Source organism: Ovis canadensis, chromosome X (genome assembly GCF_042477335.2).
Source record: "Ovis canadensis isolate MfBH-ARS-UI-01 breed Bighorn chromosome X, ARS-UI_OviCan_v2, whole genome shotgun sequence".
Taxonomy (NCBI): domain Eukaryota; kingdom Metazoa; phylum Chordata; class Mammalia; order Artiodactyla; family Bovidae; genus Ovis; species Ovis canadensis.
The window spans coordinates 21,004,735-21,021,885 of record NC_091727.1 but is presented as its reverse complement, the minus strand read 5'-3'; the positions used below and the strand labels follow the sequence as shown (position 1 = coordinate 21,021,885).

The window sequence follows — 17,151 nt, the reverse complement described above, 5'->3', positions numbered from 1 at the left end:
TCTGAAATTAATGGCAAGTAGCTTTTTTAAAAAGATGAACTATATCTAGCTGCAACTAAACACAAACAGAACACGAAATATAATTGAAAGAATATTTAGCACTGGGAACTATAATTCAATATCTTGTATAATCTGTAATATATATATAGTGAATCACTTTGATGTACACCAAAACCTGACAAAACATTGTAAATTACACTTCGATTTAAAAAATGATTAAAAAATAAAGATCTACTAAATTAAATTTAAAAATTAATTTAAAAAATTTAATTTCCAGTCCTACTCCCAGCCTCTAGAGACTGCAGGGGGCTGGGGAGTAAGTTTAATTACCAACGATCAATTATTTAGTCAACTGTGCCTATACGACAAAACCTCCATACAAATCAAAAGGACAGGGTTTGAAGAGTTCCCAGGCAATGAACAGAAGGAGAGTTCAGGAGAGTGGCACCCTAGGGAGGGCACAGAAGCTCCTAGCTCTTGCCACATGTCTTGCACTATGCATCTATACCATCCAGCTGTTCCCATGTTATATCCTTTATAATAACCTGGTGATTTACTAAAAAACAAACAAACAAACAAAAGAATATTGACAACAATGGAATGCCTTACAATGATCAAATACTGTTTCAATATGAAACTACTATGCTTTAATAGCAGTGTACAAAACTGTCTGAAAATAAACTGACTTTTTCCTTAGCCAATAAAGTATTTTCAGTGCTATTACACATGCTACGGTGCTCTGTGGCAGAGTTAACTGCTTGCTCTACTGGGCTCCCTTAGCTCCTTGGTATACATGATCCTTAATTACACTGTAGTCTATCTTTCTGTTTATAGTTTTTTCTACTTTTTGGCAGGAACTGGGTCTTATATATCTTTGTTATGAAAGTTCCTGGCAAGGATTCTGACCCAGAGTGGGTATTCACTAAATTTCTTTTGAATGCTTGAATGAAAGGATGCTAGACATTAGGGAGATTACTGGGCTGTTCACTGGATCCTACTCCTTTTTTTTCTTACTCAAGGGCATCTCTTGAGTAATTCTACCTTACATTCTCTTGTAGCATCAATTTCCCCTTTCTATCCGTGATTCCCATTAGGGTACAAACATGCTGTAATGTCTACAGTCTTAAAAAATAAACAAACCTCTCTTCGCTAACAGCCACCCCACAACCCCTTTCTCTGGTCCCCTAAGAAAAACTCCTAGAAGTCTCATTTTGATTTTCAGTCTCCAATTTCTCTCCTCTTTCTCCCTCTAGCTTTATTGAAGTATTAGCGGATTCATGTTGATATATGGCAAAACCAATGCAATATTGTAAAGTAATTAACCTCCAATTAAAATAAATAAATTTATATTAAAAAATAAAATTTACACATTAAGGCTGTACAGAATGACTTTTTGAGGTGTGTAATGTGATTGTATGTATACACACACATACATTGTGAAATGATTACCACAAGCAGGTTACGATACCCTTCACCTCATACAGTTACCATCTGTGTGTGCATGTATGACTGTGTCGACTATGTGGTGAGAACACTTAAGATCTAATCTACTCTCTTAGCAAAATTCAAGTGTATATAATGGAAAACATCACAGTGGTTCTTCAAACAATTAAAAAGAGAACTTCTGTAGGATCCAGCAACCCTACTTCTAGATATATATTGAAAGGAAATGAAATTAGTATCTCCAAGAGTTCACATTCATTGTAACATTGTTCACAATAGCTAAGATATGTAAACAATCCAAAGATGAATGCAGAAAACGTGGTGCATGAGCACGTGCGCACACACACACGCACACACACACACATACACACACATACACACAGAGGAATATTACTCTGCCATAAAAAGGAAATCTTGCTGTCTGTGATGGCGTGGATGAAGCTGAAGGACATATGCTACATGAAATTAGCCAGGCACAAAAGACAAATGCTGTATGATCTCACTTATATGCAGAATTTCCTCTTTTCTTTTGAATCTTCTCCAGTTAAGATCTTGCCCCTCAACTCCCCTAAAACTACTATTGTCAAGGTTACTAATGCTTCCATGTTGCTAAATCCAAAAGACAATTCTCAGAACCCTTGACTTTTCTTATCTATCTGCAACATTTGACACAGAGGATTATTCTTTTCTTGAAATACGTTCTTCACTTGGCGCCCAGGATACTATCTTTCTCTGGTTTTTGTCTCCTTTTCCCTTATTAAACTCAAATGCATACTTTAGAGCTCAGCAAAAATGACATTTCCTCAGGGATATTCTCGTTGAACTTGTTCTAGGTTGGGTTTCTCTGTATTTGTTTTTCTTTCATAATTTTTTTCATAATGTGTCACTTATAGTCAAGTAAGTATTTATTAAATTAGTTGCTTGAATTCTGTCACCATTCTAGAATGTAAATTTCACAAGGGAACAGAAATTTCTCTGTTGTTCACCATGGTATCTCTATCATTTACCACAATGACTTAAACATAGTTAACAGCTCAATATTTGTTAACTGATGACCTGTTAAGAAAGTAAATAGGGGACCTTCCTCATACATTGGAGTTAAAAATGGTCCAAGCTATATGGTTAGTTTCTATTTTCAAAGTTTCCTTTCCCTTTCTTCCTGTCAGCTTTCCATCCCCCCTCCCCCTCACTTTCCCTCCCTTTCTGACCAACCACTTTCACTATTCTAACAAATTGAGCCTGACAGAGCTGTGTGCTAATCAAGCAGAACTAGAAATCCTGCCTCCTGATTTCTTATCTAGAAACATCTCCATATTAAACTACCAATGGTGCATGCTGAAATACTACTGAATTGCTGCCTTTTTCAGCCGTATCCCTCCCCTACATTTTTAAAACTCTGGCCCCAACATGCTAAAATCATTACGTTTCAGGATGATATACAGCATCTGAGAAGTAATTTTCTCTATTACAGTTGCCAAAGAATTGGGGGAAAAAAGGCTGCAGAGAAATTTCTCTTTATGTCTGATGTACCTTTTAATTGCTCACAAAAGAAGCTTTCCCTAGAAAAATACACACACACACATATACACATCTGTTCTGAATACTTTAGCCAATATTTTGATGAAAATGAGTATAGTAAGGAATGTTAAGCTATAAGCATGTCACATACACCCATCAAACTCCCCACATACCAGACAGAAAAATTACTTTCAGATGGTTGACTGCATTTCTAGGAAAACATCCCGAGGTTATTTAAGGTAGAGAATCACACATTTAAAGAGGAGTAAAACTGAATTAAATGGAAAGTCAGTACTTTTTAAAGGATAAAGGCAACATATCTGGATCTAATAAAATAAGTAAGAATGGGCACTTTGATCTCTAGGGCCATATTTTTAAAATTTCACTTCTAGATAAAAGAGTTTGGGAGAAAAACTGGCTTGTAAACATCACAATGTGATGATTATTTAAGTACTGGATTTAACACCTTTTAACAATATAAATCAAATACAAACCTGATGATTATTAACTTGAAATCTTTTTGGTTGCATTAATAGAGAAGCAAAACAATTAAAATATCATTTCAAAGAATAAGCTACATCTTGTTTGTGAATTTTCTTACTGCTCCCTAAAAGTGATCTAGACTTTAAATGGGAAGTCACATAAAAATTGTTGAAGGAGAAAATTTTGAACCACATCAAAAATTATAGGGAATTTTGAACACTTGATTCCAAGGCGAATTACATTTTGAACCAAATTACATTCTGCCAAGAAAGCAAATGTGCTGTACACACTGGAGTACAGAAAGGCAGGCTATTTCAGTTGAAATGTTGCCACTGTGCATAGAGACTATTCCTCTACATTAGAGGGATGTGGGAGGTCTGGGAAGAATTCAGTGGTTTAAATACTAAGCGGCAAAACAGTTCTGGCTTCTCTTCTGAAGGCTCTGGTGGGTAAAAAAGCAATGAGCTATGCTAAATACTTTTGCCTCCTGCTGTGCTCAGCAATACAGTTGTGGGAAAGAAGGATGATGTGGGGTAAATATTATTTGGTTAAAAGCATGCCATTTTCCAGTTAAATACGACAATAGAGTAAACTATTTTTTAAAAAGGTAGAGATGAAAAACTTGACACACACCCAGTCAATTTCTTAGGATTTCATCGATAATCAGTGTTGGAGTCAGCCTGTGAACGTAGACTTTGTAACTTCATTATATTAAGTTGCCTCAGCGATGAGTTGAAGGCCATTACATTATACAAATATTCAATTCATTTTTCTTCAAAAATAATTCACTGACATGTATGATTACTGCTTTTCAAACAACTATACTCCCAGCCAGTTTGCAACTCTTGGAAAAAGTTCTTAAAGGCTAGGTAAAGAATTCGTAGAAGATTCGAACATAAACTGTAGCTGTAACTGTGTTTGTTATCCATCCCTGAACCAAGATGGAAAATAAACTGGCTTGACATGATGTATCATTTATAAAGTAATGTTAGGTTGTCATATGTATACTTTTAAATGGCTATTGTTTTAATTATTTGCTTTAATGTTTCCAGTCATTAAGATATTAAGTGTATAATTTTTAGTCATTGCTTTTAACAAGATTGGATATCACACTTGACATTTTCTATCCCCAGGGATCTATTTCTTCCATGATTCCAGCAAATTGTTTTGCTGTAATAAAAGTAATTCTATGAGGAGCCATGCACTGATCGTTTCAGTTAGTATTTATTATCTTAGTTTGGACTTTCATCACAAATAAGATTTACTTTAGAAAATGGCTTTTCTGCATGATAAAAATGAAGATGACATTCAACAAGCTGTCTGCTGGAGCAGACTTCAAGTTAAGAATAGAGGATTTCTGTTAAGTCAGCAATTTGCAACTTAAATTTTATCATTGGTATATGGGTCTTTAGGAGGAGCTGCAAGACTGTATCAGCTTTTGTCAAAATATATGCCATCAAACATCAGTTACATTGGGAGGTATTTTGTGACCAAAACCAAAGAAGATGCAATGTACAAATACATTTGGGAAACCAAGATTTTCAAAGCCTTTAGTATGCTAATGTGCATGTAATAATCTCCAAGAGGCGGGTAAAATATGCAGAGCTTCCCAATCTTAATTAACCACATAATCTCCTTCTTTTACAAAGAATCTCTTTCAGAAGTAGTGATCTGAAGAACATACATAAGAAAATGCTGGATTATTTAAGCCACATTGTGATTTGAAAGCAAACATCAACCACTCTATTTAAATTTCACCTGGCTGCTATTTAGTACATCATTTTCCCATGGAGGGAAAATGCATTCTGATTTCAATTAGGGACAGTTCCCTCCTGCTCCACGGGATGCCATGATTAGGTTTTCTACTGTAGAGCTGGGTAAGTCGTCTCAGACACTCACAAGCTTGTATTATTTCTGCCCAGAGAATATGCTAAGTGTGAGTAAATGTAGGTTTATCATTTCAGAGCAGTAAGTTCCCAGATTGTATGAATGAGAGAAAAAGGCAATTGGCCCTATGTCATAGAAGGTTTCTTTAATTTTTGAGTCATAAATATCTGACTCTGTATTTGTCGACAACCGATTCTTCTTAATTTAGCTAGGGTATCTCAACAGTAGCACTCATGATGTTTTGGATTGGATCATTCTTTACTGTTGGGGGGAGGGGTGTCCTATTCATTTTATGATGTTTAGTAGCATCTTGGGCTTCAACTCACTGGATGCCTGTAGCACCTCCACGTCCATTTATGACAACTACCAGGGTTCCCAGAAATTGCCAAATGTCCCCTAGGGGACAATACTGACCCAGTTGCAAATCTCCTGAGTTGGTTTATTTCTATTTTTGGTTTTCCCATTTTGTCTTTAAGGGAAGCACTAATTCACTTAGTTCCTATCCTTCTGTTAATTCATTTAAAGATGTTTCTCTTTTTCTCTAATAGTTGCATCAACTTTGTTGGTTTGCTAATTCTTCCTTTTTATCTACTTATTAATATTCTAGAATTTTATTAAAAGTTTTTTTCCCTCTTAATCTTACTGTTATCTATTACTTCGTTTCCTCTTGCCCGATTTCACTTTTTTGAAAGTCTCCAACTATTCAATTTACTTAGCATATTATTTTCTCTATCCTTTTTTAAAAGCAGTTAATCTTATACTTTAAAAATGTGCAGAGTCTAAATCGTTTTAAACATACCTAACATATGAAGTAATGATTTCAGTAACAGAACTTAAAAAGAAAACTCTGTGATACCACAGAGGTTTCTAGTGTTATGAGCTATTTGACATTCTTCCTTCTACTTTTCAAAACCAAAAAAACAAGCAAACTATTTCTTTTCATAGGCATAATTTAAATGGTTGGTTATTGGGAATACTTCCATTCCTTTAGTTTGTCATTGAGTCCCTCCACAGGAAAGAAGGAAGTATTAATTTGATCCATCAGCACTTCACAATCTTTGAGCCACTTTTATTTATGAGCAGCAGTGATTTACTATGCCATTTAGGCACCATTACTTGAGTACTTTCTATGAGGCAAAATCAGTGCTAAGTACTTGGCATATATTTAATCCTCATAAAACTCATTTGATCCTCATCAAAATACTGTGAGTAGTACTGCTATCCCATTTTACAGATAAGGAAACAAAAGTACAGTGAGGCTAACTCTCAAGTACAAGGTCAATCAGTTATTAAAGGCCAAGCCTTGGCACCAAATTCAGCTCTATCTGACCTCAAAACTCATGCTCTATTTTTAATCAGTAAAATTATAGAGATGAAGGAAGAGCACCTTCCCTAGATGATTACTCCAAATTTTACCTTAGACTATTTTCTATTTCTATGCCAAAATATTGCTGAACTACTTTTCCATCAGTTACATGCTCCCTTATCACCATCAGCTTGATAGTCAAAATTCTTTTGTGAAGCTAACCAACATGCAGTCTTTATGAAATGTATTAAGTAAGTCCTAAAGAATAAGAATTCCTATGAGTACAGTACTTGTCTCATATTTCTGCATTTTTGATTTACTAATTTTTACTTTGTTTAATTTTGCTTTGCAAGTAGTACATTTTACTTGAGCACAGAAATTTCTTGTGATTAGAATCTCATTTTCTTTTGTCTCTAATAGCTGATGAATAACAGTTGGGCTATTGTTTGATAAAGACAATTTATACTAAAAAAACATAGGAGAGGGAACAAGCTTTCATTTGGAAATGTATTTGTGAATGTATTCTGCGTATCTTTAAGAAATGTTTGAAATAATGCTATTAATTGTAATTCAACTGCCCAAAAGATAGAATGAAGTTGTACGACAGAGAAAGGTGATTTTGAAGTATGATGAGAGACCCTAGAACCTTCAGACCATATCCTCACCTCACAATGATAAAGCTCAGTTCCCAGTATCACTGCCCATAGGTCCTTCATCATGCTATTATAGGTCACTTCAAGCCATGTACTATTTATGTAGCTAAAAAGGACATGGTATTTGGTTTTCTCTTGTTCCAACTATTCCAGTGGAAAATGATCAGGTATAATATAGAAATTAATTTTCCTCACTGCACACTGTGGACAGATAACATTTATGAGAAACACTTGTAAAACACCAACCTTGCATTCACTTGTGTGCTTTCTGTGAGGTCCTGAATTTTCAATAAATCAGAAAAGGTCTGAATTTCTTCAAACTAATACTATTCTACAATATTATTGTCAAAAATATGTTTTTATCCTATTTTTAGAAAACATGACCACTCATAACCACAAAGAGACTCAGCCAACTGTGTCTACCTTTTAGCAGGTTTATATGCACAGAAATGTGCTGTGATGGAGCAACAAGAGCAAGGAGTCTGTGAAGAGTGAAAAAAAGAAAGCTGATGGGAAATACTATCATTCTGAAAAGTCACCAAGCAACTAATCTCATCCAATTTGAACCTTTGCCTTTGAAGCATGAGCAGATGAGACCAAAGAGTTAAAGTAATTTAATGCTATCCTTTTTTCCCTTTTATTTTCACATTACAATTTCTTTTCTTCCTTGAATTTTCTGTGTATTCATCCCATCTTATTCTTCAAAGAATTTTAAATGGCTCTTATTATTATTATTTACATGTTGAAGTATTTCAGTTCTCTGATTGTTTTCCCTCAGTTTTACTGAGGGATAATTGACAAATAAAAATTGCATTCATTTCAGGTATACAAAATGATGATTTGATATTATGCATATACACTGTGAAATGATAACCACAATCAAGCTATCAGCTCAAATACTTATCCTTTTTTGTATATGTGGTGAAAACACTTAGGATCTATTCTCTCAGCAACACTAAAGTTTCTATGTAATAACGAAGCAGTGAAAATAAATATCTGGCACATACTGGGTACTTTCTAGTCAATTTACAGCCTGTTGTCATTAAATTCTCACAAAATGTCTATGAGACAGATATTATCATCTTCATTTAACAAATGAGAAACTGAGCCCTAGAGTAACATTCCTAAAGTCATATTGGAGTAATTAGATGACAGACAGGATTAACAAATGTGGCTGATTATAAAGCCAATACCAGCAATCACTAATCTAGGTTGTTTCCCTTACTGTATCTGTATTTCCAGGAATCATTCTTGTTTATCTTTTTAGGAAAGTAAAACCCATTTACACTTTCTCATTTAAAAAGAGCCTAACACACTGTTGCTAACTTTACCCCTCATTTCAGCTGTCTTTTCCTACGGTGTGTTAGGGCCATGTCTATGTGAATGCATGTTTACTGTAACGCCAGGAAATACAAAACATATAGAAGAACATACATAATTAGACCTAGTTCTGCTTGATTGAAATCAGATGCTTGAATTTTGAAGGAGTAATGAAATTTTGACAAACTACTCTCCTCACTTCAGTTCAGTCACTCAGTTGTGTCCGACTCTTTGTGACCCCATGGACTGCAGCACACCAGGCTTCCCTGTCCATCACCAACTCCCAGAGCTTACTCAAACTCATGTGATGCCATGCAACCGTCTCATCCTCTGTCATCCCGTCCTCCTCCTGCCTTCAACCTTTCCCACTATCAGGGTCTTTTCCAATGAGTCAGTTCTTCATGAGGTGGACAAAGTATTGGAGCTTCAGCTTCAGCATCAGTCCTTGCAATGAATATTTAGGACTGGTTTCCTTTAGGATTGATTGGTTTGATCTCTGTGTAGTCCAAGGGACTCTCAAGAGTCTTCTCCAACGTCACTGTTCAAAAGCACCAATTCTTTGGCACTCAGCCTTCTTTACAGTCCAATTCTCACATCCATACATGACAACTGGAAAAACCATAGCTTTGACTAGATAGACCTTTGTTGGCAAAGTACTATGTCTGCTTTTTAATATGCTGTCTAGGGTGGTCATAACTTTTCTTCCAAGGAGCAAGCATCTTTTAATTTTATGACTACAGTCACCATCTGCAATGATTTTGGAGCCCCCCAAAATAAAGTCTCTCACTGTTTTCCATTGTTTCCCCATCTACTGGCCATGAGGTGATGGGACCAGATGCGAAGATCTTAGTTTTCTGAATGTTGCATTTTAAGCCAACTTTTTCACTCTCTTCTTTCACTGTAATCAACAGCCTCTTTAGTTCTTCTTCACTTTCTGCCATAATGGTGGTGTCATCTGCATATCTGAGGTTACTGATATTTCTCCCAGCAATCTTGATTCCAGCTTGTGCTTCATCCAGCCTAGCATTTCGCATGATGTACTCTGCATAGAAGTTAAACAAGCAGGGTGACAATATACAGCCTTGACGTACTCCTTTCCCAGTCTGGAACCAGTCTGGTTTTCCATGTCCAGTTCTAACTGTTGCTTCTTGCCCTGCATACAGATTTCTCAGGAGGCAGGTAAGGTGGTCTGGTATTTCCATCTCTATAAGAACTTTCCACAGTTTGTTGTGATCCACACAGTCGAAGTCTTTGGCATAGTCAATAAAGCAAAAATAGATGTTTTTCTGGTATTCTCTTGCTTTAATGATGACCCAACAGATGTTGGCAATTTGATCTCTGGTTCCTCTGCCTTTTCTAAATCCAGCTTGAACATCTGGAAGTTCATGATTCACATACTGTTGAAGCCTGGCTTGGAGGATTTTGAGCATTAGTTTGCTAGTGTGTGAGATGAGTGCAATTGTGCAATAGTTTGAGCATTCTTTGGCATTGCCTTTCTTTGGGATTGGAATGAAAACTGACCTTTTCCAGTCCTGTGGCCACCGATGAGTTTTCCAAATTTGCTGGCATATTCAGTGCAGCACTTTCACAGCATCATCTTTTAGGATTTGAAATAGCTTAAGTGGAATTCCATCATCTCTACTAGCTTTGTTTGTAGTGATGCTTCCTAAGGCCCATTTGACTTCGCATTCCAGGATGTTTGGCTCTAGGTGAGTGATCAGACCATCATGGTTATCATAGTTATCTTTTTTATATAGTTCTTTTGTGTATTCTTGCCACCTCTTCTTAATATTTCTGCTTCTGTTAGGTCCATACCATTTCTGTCCTTTATTGCGCCCATCTTTGAATGAAATGTTCCCTTGGTATCTCAAATTTTCTTGGGGAGATCTCTAGTCTTTCCTATTCTATTGTTTTCCTCTATTTCTTTGCATTATCACTGAGGAAGGCTTTCTTATCTCTCTCCTTGCTATTCTTTGGAACTCTTCATTCAAATGGGCATATCTTTCCTTTTTCCCTTTGCATTTAGCTTCTCTTCTTTTCTCAGCTATTTGTAAGGCCTCCTCAGGCAACCATTTTGCCTTTTTGAACTACTTTCCTACATTTTAGCAAAATATTTTCATATTATTTAGTTAGCTGGTAACACTGATAGAGTCAACAAATATCAAGGTTCTACCACTTACTAGCTGGGTAAGATATTTAACCCATTTATAAAGTAAGGATTCTATTAGTTATCTACCTCTCGGGGTTGTGAGGATTAAATGGGTTAATGCTTTTTAGAATGAAAGTAAAAGTAGTTCAATCGTGCCAACTCTTTGCGACTCCATGGACTATACAGTCCATGGAATTCTCCAGGCCAGAATATGGGAGTGGATAGCCTTTCCCTGCGGAGAAGGCAATGGCACCCCACTCCAGCACTCTTGCCTGGACAATTCCATGGACAGAGGAGCCTGGTGGGCCACAGTCCATGGGGTCACTAAGAGTTGGACACAACTGAGTGACTTCACTTTCACTTTTCACTTTCATGCATTGGAGAAGGAAATGGCAACCCACTCCAGCGTTCTTGCCTGGAGAATCCCAGGGATGGGGGAGCTTCATGGGCTGCCGTCTATGGGGTTGCACAGAGTTGGACACAACTGAAGCGACTTAGCAGCAGCAGCAGCCTTTCCCTTCTCCAGGGGATCTTCCCAACCCAGGGATTGAACCCAGGTCTCCCTCATTGGAGGCGAATTCTTTACCAGCTGAGCCACAAGGAAAGCCCAAGAATACTGGAGTGGGTAGCCTATCCTTCCTCCAGCCAATCTTCCCAACCCAGGAATTGAACCAGGGTCTCCTGCATTGCAGCTGGACTCTTTACCAACTGACCTATGGCATAAGCCCAATGCTTTTTAAAGGCATACATAAAAGCTCAACAAGTATTTACTTATTTTCTAGATAGGCCATCTACTGTCTATCCATACTGTATTTATCTTATGGCTTAGGGCAAATAACTGATCTTTTAATTCACTCTTACCCACAAATAGTGGGTCCATGATATAAACTGAGAAGTTGGTTAACAAATATGATAAAGCATTTAATAAACCTCCAGTCTTAAAATAAAGTTCATGATTAGGATATTTTCAAATATTCTTCTTTATATCTGTTTCTTTGTCACTGAGTCTAATAACAGAGTGTCTCTAAATTTTAATTTTTGTCTTATATATCTAACTTTAAAATATGAATGAAGACAAAAGCACACAGTAAAAACTGTATTATATTTCTCCTTTGCTTCTCAAAACACTATCTAGACTCTTAAAATCTTAACTCTGAACCTCTTTGAGTAAATAGGTAACTGGGAAGTTAATAGGTAGCAATGGAGGCTAAGTCCACACACTGGAAGATAAGGATATTTGCAATGAAGAACTAAGTTGAACTGTAAGGCTAAAGGACTTATACAATGATTTTAAAATATTTCACAAGTGCTAACAAGTTAAATTACTCTCATTTTCAGAAAATATAAATTGTGAACTTTTTTTTTTTGGCAATCAGGGTTTATTTTTTTATATACTTCAGCAGGATCAAGCATTTCATTATCATTATTTTTAAACCCAAGAGAATATTGTCACACTTGGGGATCCATATAATGGGACCATTTTATAAGTTAAATGAAGTTGTCATCAATTATTACTTATTAAGGGTTGAAGTTACTAATACTTGGGGCCTTTAGGGGATGGGCTGGGAGATTTATATAAACTCTCAGATCTCAGTACTAGGTTTGAGAGGGTGTCAAGTATTTGGTAGGGATAACTAGCACTGAGAAACCCTGGATGATGACTATTCATCATTTAAAACTCAGCATAAACGTCACTTGTATTTATGTGACTTCCCAGGAAGACACTGGGACTTCATCGCCCATGCTACTGCAGCACTTGGTGCACTTTCCGCCTTACCTAAAGCTGCTGCTGCACTGCATCTCTTTGTTCTTTCCCTTTGGGCTATGGCTGCCTTCCAGGGAAGATTTATGTTTTACTCATCTTTGCATCCCCAGTGCCTGGCTGACTTTATACACACAACAAATATCAGTTGAATGTATTAACAGATAAATTACTCTTTGGGAATGTTATGGCCCGAAATTCATGTATGTGAGAAGTAGGTTTTATTACTTAAGATCTGATTTTAAAAAGGTAAATATTCATTAAACTGCTAGTTACATGGAACAATTTTCCAGTCATGCCAGGGAATCTCTGCTGGAGTATCTCTAAAGTAACTCTAAGTGAAAGTTCAGGCTATATTTCAGGTTCAAAATTAAAAAAACAAAAACAAAAACCACCTTCAAATCTAAAAGTAAAAGAACTTTTGTTTTTACTTCCTTATTCCTCTTTTAAGTATATATACATTTATTTTCTCCTAAGTTGTTTATAAAAACACTTTAGGTATCTATAGTATATCTACATTTTCTAAAATTTAAATGATATTCTATTTTATTGGAAGAGGTATGATTTGTGGAACATGATAGCACTAGGTGCTTTAAACCATAGTCTGAAGGAACTAACAGTTCACAGCTATTTAAGTAAGGCCTTGGTAAACTATTTTTCATAAAGCTATCAATAATCAACTTTATCTAGTGACTATAATTTCCCCTTAAACATTCTTATCTACTTCAATACAAGTAGAAAACAGCCAGAAAATTCTGGGACATAAAAAAAGAAGAGTTGATATACATTTGTTTGAGCAAGCTCCAGGAGTTGGTGATGGACAAGGAAGCCTGACGTGCTGTAGTCCATGGAGTCACAACCATTTGGACACGACTGAGCAACTGAACTGACCGCCTATCTAATAATATATAGTCAATAAGTACTTGTGGAATGAATGCAGAAAAATAGAAATCTCATGTGATGAGGCAGGGGTGGGGATAACGAAGATGGCAGGCAGAGGTTTACTGCAGAAGTTTACAATAGTGGAGAAAAGCAAAGGTGCAAATACCTTCAATTTATGACAGTTCAAAATAAGTGCCACCAGGGTTGTATAAATGAGGAGCACATGAAAAAACAGCACATGTACAGAGAGTAATATAAAGCATGATAGGTAGGGTTCTATTACTTAGGATCGTTTTGGACAAAATTTTCCATACTTATTACTCATTATTACCAAAAAAGCTGTAAGGAAATAGGGTGTCAGTTATAAAGTATGTGATGACCAATATTTTGGGACCACAGGAGGGAGGCATATGGCCATGGTGAACAAGTAAGGCAGGTAAGTAGAAAGAGAAAGTTAAAAACAACTTTCTTTCTCTTCAGCTTCTACTGATCAAATCTGCACTTATCAGCAAGGATCCTACCCTTCTCCTAAAACTGGAAAGCAAGGAGTACAGAATTCCAATTAAATCCATTCATTCTTGCAAGAGGACCAAAGAATTTACTACTCTAACTTTAGGCAAATTTATCTGCAAATGGTTCAGCTAAACTATATCAATTCTGGGTTACTTTCTTGGTCATGCATGGAAAAATAGGAGCCAGATTAAAAAAAAAATCCTGGGACATGGTAACTTTAGGCCCATCTTTGCTTTAAATATATCATGTCCTTTCTATTTAAAATCCACTCAAAATTTACCACTTCTTATTAAAAAAAAAATCAAGATGAAATTTTACCCAGAAAAGTCCATCTAAGATTTTTTTTAATATCTGAGAAATACAGAAATTTGATTTTAAGTAAGTTATGTTAACAGTTAAGTATTGATTAAAAAAAGAAAAAAAACCCTCTTGAACTACTTCAGTTTGGCAACCTCTGATATACAAAAATTACATGTGATTCAAAAAGGTTTCTATGTATTGTTAAATTAAAACACTGCCTTTGGAAGGCAATTATTCTTGCTTACCTTTGGAAAATTTAGAATAAATTTTAATGTCATGCCTTATATTGTTGAGATTCCACTTGGAAGCACACAACAGAAACAGATCAATTACAAAGATTCAAAAGCTCTCAGGTAATTTTCGCAACCGAAAAGCCTAGGAAAAAAAATTGAGATTCCCATACCAGACAAACTCCTTCATCAACGTAAGAGAAGACTTCTTACCATAAGTTGGGGTGCTTTCTCGTCTTCCTTGACTACTTGATCTTCCCTTCTCATATTCGTAACAATACAAGACAGTGTCTTCCTCGACAATATTAAACCTCTTTCGATATTCTTGATCCAGAAATGAGTTTGGTGATTCAGATCCCTTATGCACTGGCTTGCCCACCATGTGTCCTCTGAGGTCTTCACAAGGAAGGTTTCCTTTTTCATCCCTAAAGAAAGGGTAAAGGAGAAGGATGTCGGGAAGTGTTAGGGAGGTAAAATGGCAGAGGGTTTAAAGTAGTAATAATATCCTTCCTGTATATCTTCTGATCTTTCCAAACTTTCTTTGATGTTTATAGGGCAATTTTTAATTATTCCTATTTTGCAGGGGGAAAAAAATGCCAAGACTCAGAGAGATTGAATGACTAGCCTAAAGGTTACACAGGTAATAAATGACACTGCTAGACATGGACCATGGATAATCTAACTCCTGCTCTAGTTCATGTTCACCATACTATGGCATATAAAAGAAAACATCTCAGCACATAAATTGCTTTTACTGCTTAAGAAAATAGGTATAATATTAACAATGCTAACAATATAGGCTTCTTCTGCCAGTTCATCTAACTGATTCATGGTAATATTTGCACTGCTTAAAAACAAAGATGTATTTAAGAACTACCACCTCTGTGAGGGTACTGTGACTTTAAGAACCAAGTTAGCACTATATAAACTGGTATTTTAAGAATTTCAAACAGTTTGTTATTAATAAAATAACCTTAGTGTAAAGAATTACACTCTGTATTTAAATGGTATATGTCTAATTTAATAGTAAAAAGATATGTTCCTGGAACTCATTCAAAATGGATATATCAAAATTTCATTACATATTAGCAACATTTCTTGGGGAGAGAGGGTGGAGAAACTTGATCATATACAGAATTTAAGAATGGGATTTAAAATGATGACAAGTTGATTTTTTCTTCTATAGGATTCTGAAGAGAAGAATCTCTAATAATTTATGAGATCCCTAAAACTCTTACTCACACAAAGTATTAATCACACAGCCCAGGTGATTGGACCCATAATGAGTGGTGTTTCAGTAGAAATAATCCATTTAGGATTAGTTAAAATGAACTTTGTTATCTTATGATAATTTCACTAACCAGCTACGAAATTTTTATTAGAGAAGCTCACATTCTAGAACATGACTATAAATGCAAATGCAATATTTCTTTCTTCATGGATCATTAATTTTATTTCTTCCAAGTTCTAGTTCCAGTTCTACCCTAAACAGAACCATGAATCCTATCAAACCAAATAAAATTTAACTTTATGTTAAATGCCAAGGGTGAAATCTTAACTCTACAGAATAAACTGAATTAAAACAAAACAGAGAAAAATACCAAATTTTAATTGACTTACTAAGTCTTATGAGATGGTGATAAGCTTATAAATATAATGTCAATTCTAAAATATGAGTTTCAGCTCAGCAAAAATACCATACTATTATACTACAGTATACTATATCTCAGGTATATGTTGGGTTTGTCCAAATGAAGAGAACTATATTCTTATTATTTGAACTACGTAGAAAGTAGTAAATAATATTCAAGAAGGAATCAGTAAGCTGGCACTCCTTAATTTTTTTAAATAAAAGTGTTGCTGCTTACCAAATTATAACTATGAAAGTTAGTTCTTAAGAAGAAGGAAATATAAAACCCAGGCACATGTATTTTCGGCTAGCTAAAAACTTTTCCTGAACAAATTGCCTGGCACTTTTTGTTAAGTCAGACCTCTAGCAAAAAGAAACTGACACTGCAATTAGCTTGGAAACAGCCCTAATGAACCTGGGGCACTGGAGGTTATGCTTCTTTATAAGTGGGCAGATGTTTCTATCAGTCCTGTGACATGAATATTAATGCAGCTGAGATCAGAGGGTGATTCAATTCTCACCATACTCTCTTTATAGGGATACACCCTGTGGTAGAAAATGGGAAGGGCTGGTATTCCTTATTCTATTGTGATATGAAAGAGGGGCCTTATACCAACAAAGAAGATTTATTAGAAATGTCTATATGAAATACACATAATAAAGCTAAATTAAGAAATGTATAAACCAAAACCAAACTTTACAGTAGAATTAATTGATACATGACTTGCATATACAAGTGTGTGTGCCTATGAGTATATGTACTCATATTCTGCATTCTGTCTTTTCATTCAGTTGTGTCCGACTCTTCATGACCCCAGGGACTATACAGTCCATGGAACTCTCTGGGCTGGAATACTGGAGTGGGTAGCCTTTCCTTTCTCCAGGGGATCTTCCCTACCCAGGGATCGAACCCGTGTCTCCTGCATTGGCAGATGGACTCTTTACCATCTAAGCCACTAGGGAAGTCCTATACAGCTATCAGTTCAGTTCAGTCATTCAGTCCTGTCCAACTCTTTGTGACTCCATGAACCACAGCATGCCAGGCCTCCCTGTCCATCACCAACTCCCAGAGTTT

General features: G+C 35.9%; 1 protein-coding gene across 5 annotated transcripts in view; it reads right to left on the bottom strand.

The window, feature by feature from the left end:
- CNKSR2 (connector enhancer of kinase suppressor of Ras 2) overlaps window positions 1-17,151 on the bottom strand; it is a 286,604-nt gene that overhangs the window by 98,333 nt on the left and 171,120 nt on the right. For all 5 annotated transcript variants that reach the window (XM_070291444.1, XM_070291441.1, XM_070291442.1 and 2 more), the window contains one exon: window positions 14,660-14,871. In XM_070291444.1, coding sequence (XP_070147545.1) covers window positions 14,660-14,871 — 212 coding nt within the window. The remainder of the gene's footprint in view (window positions 1-14,659; window positions 14,872-17,151) is intronic.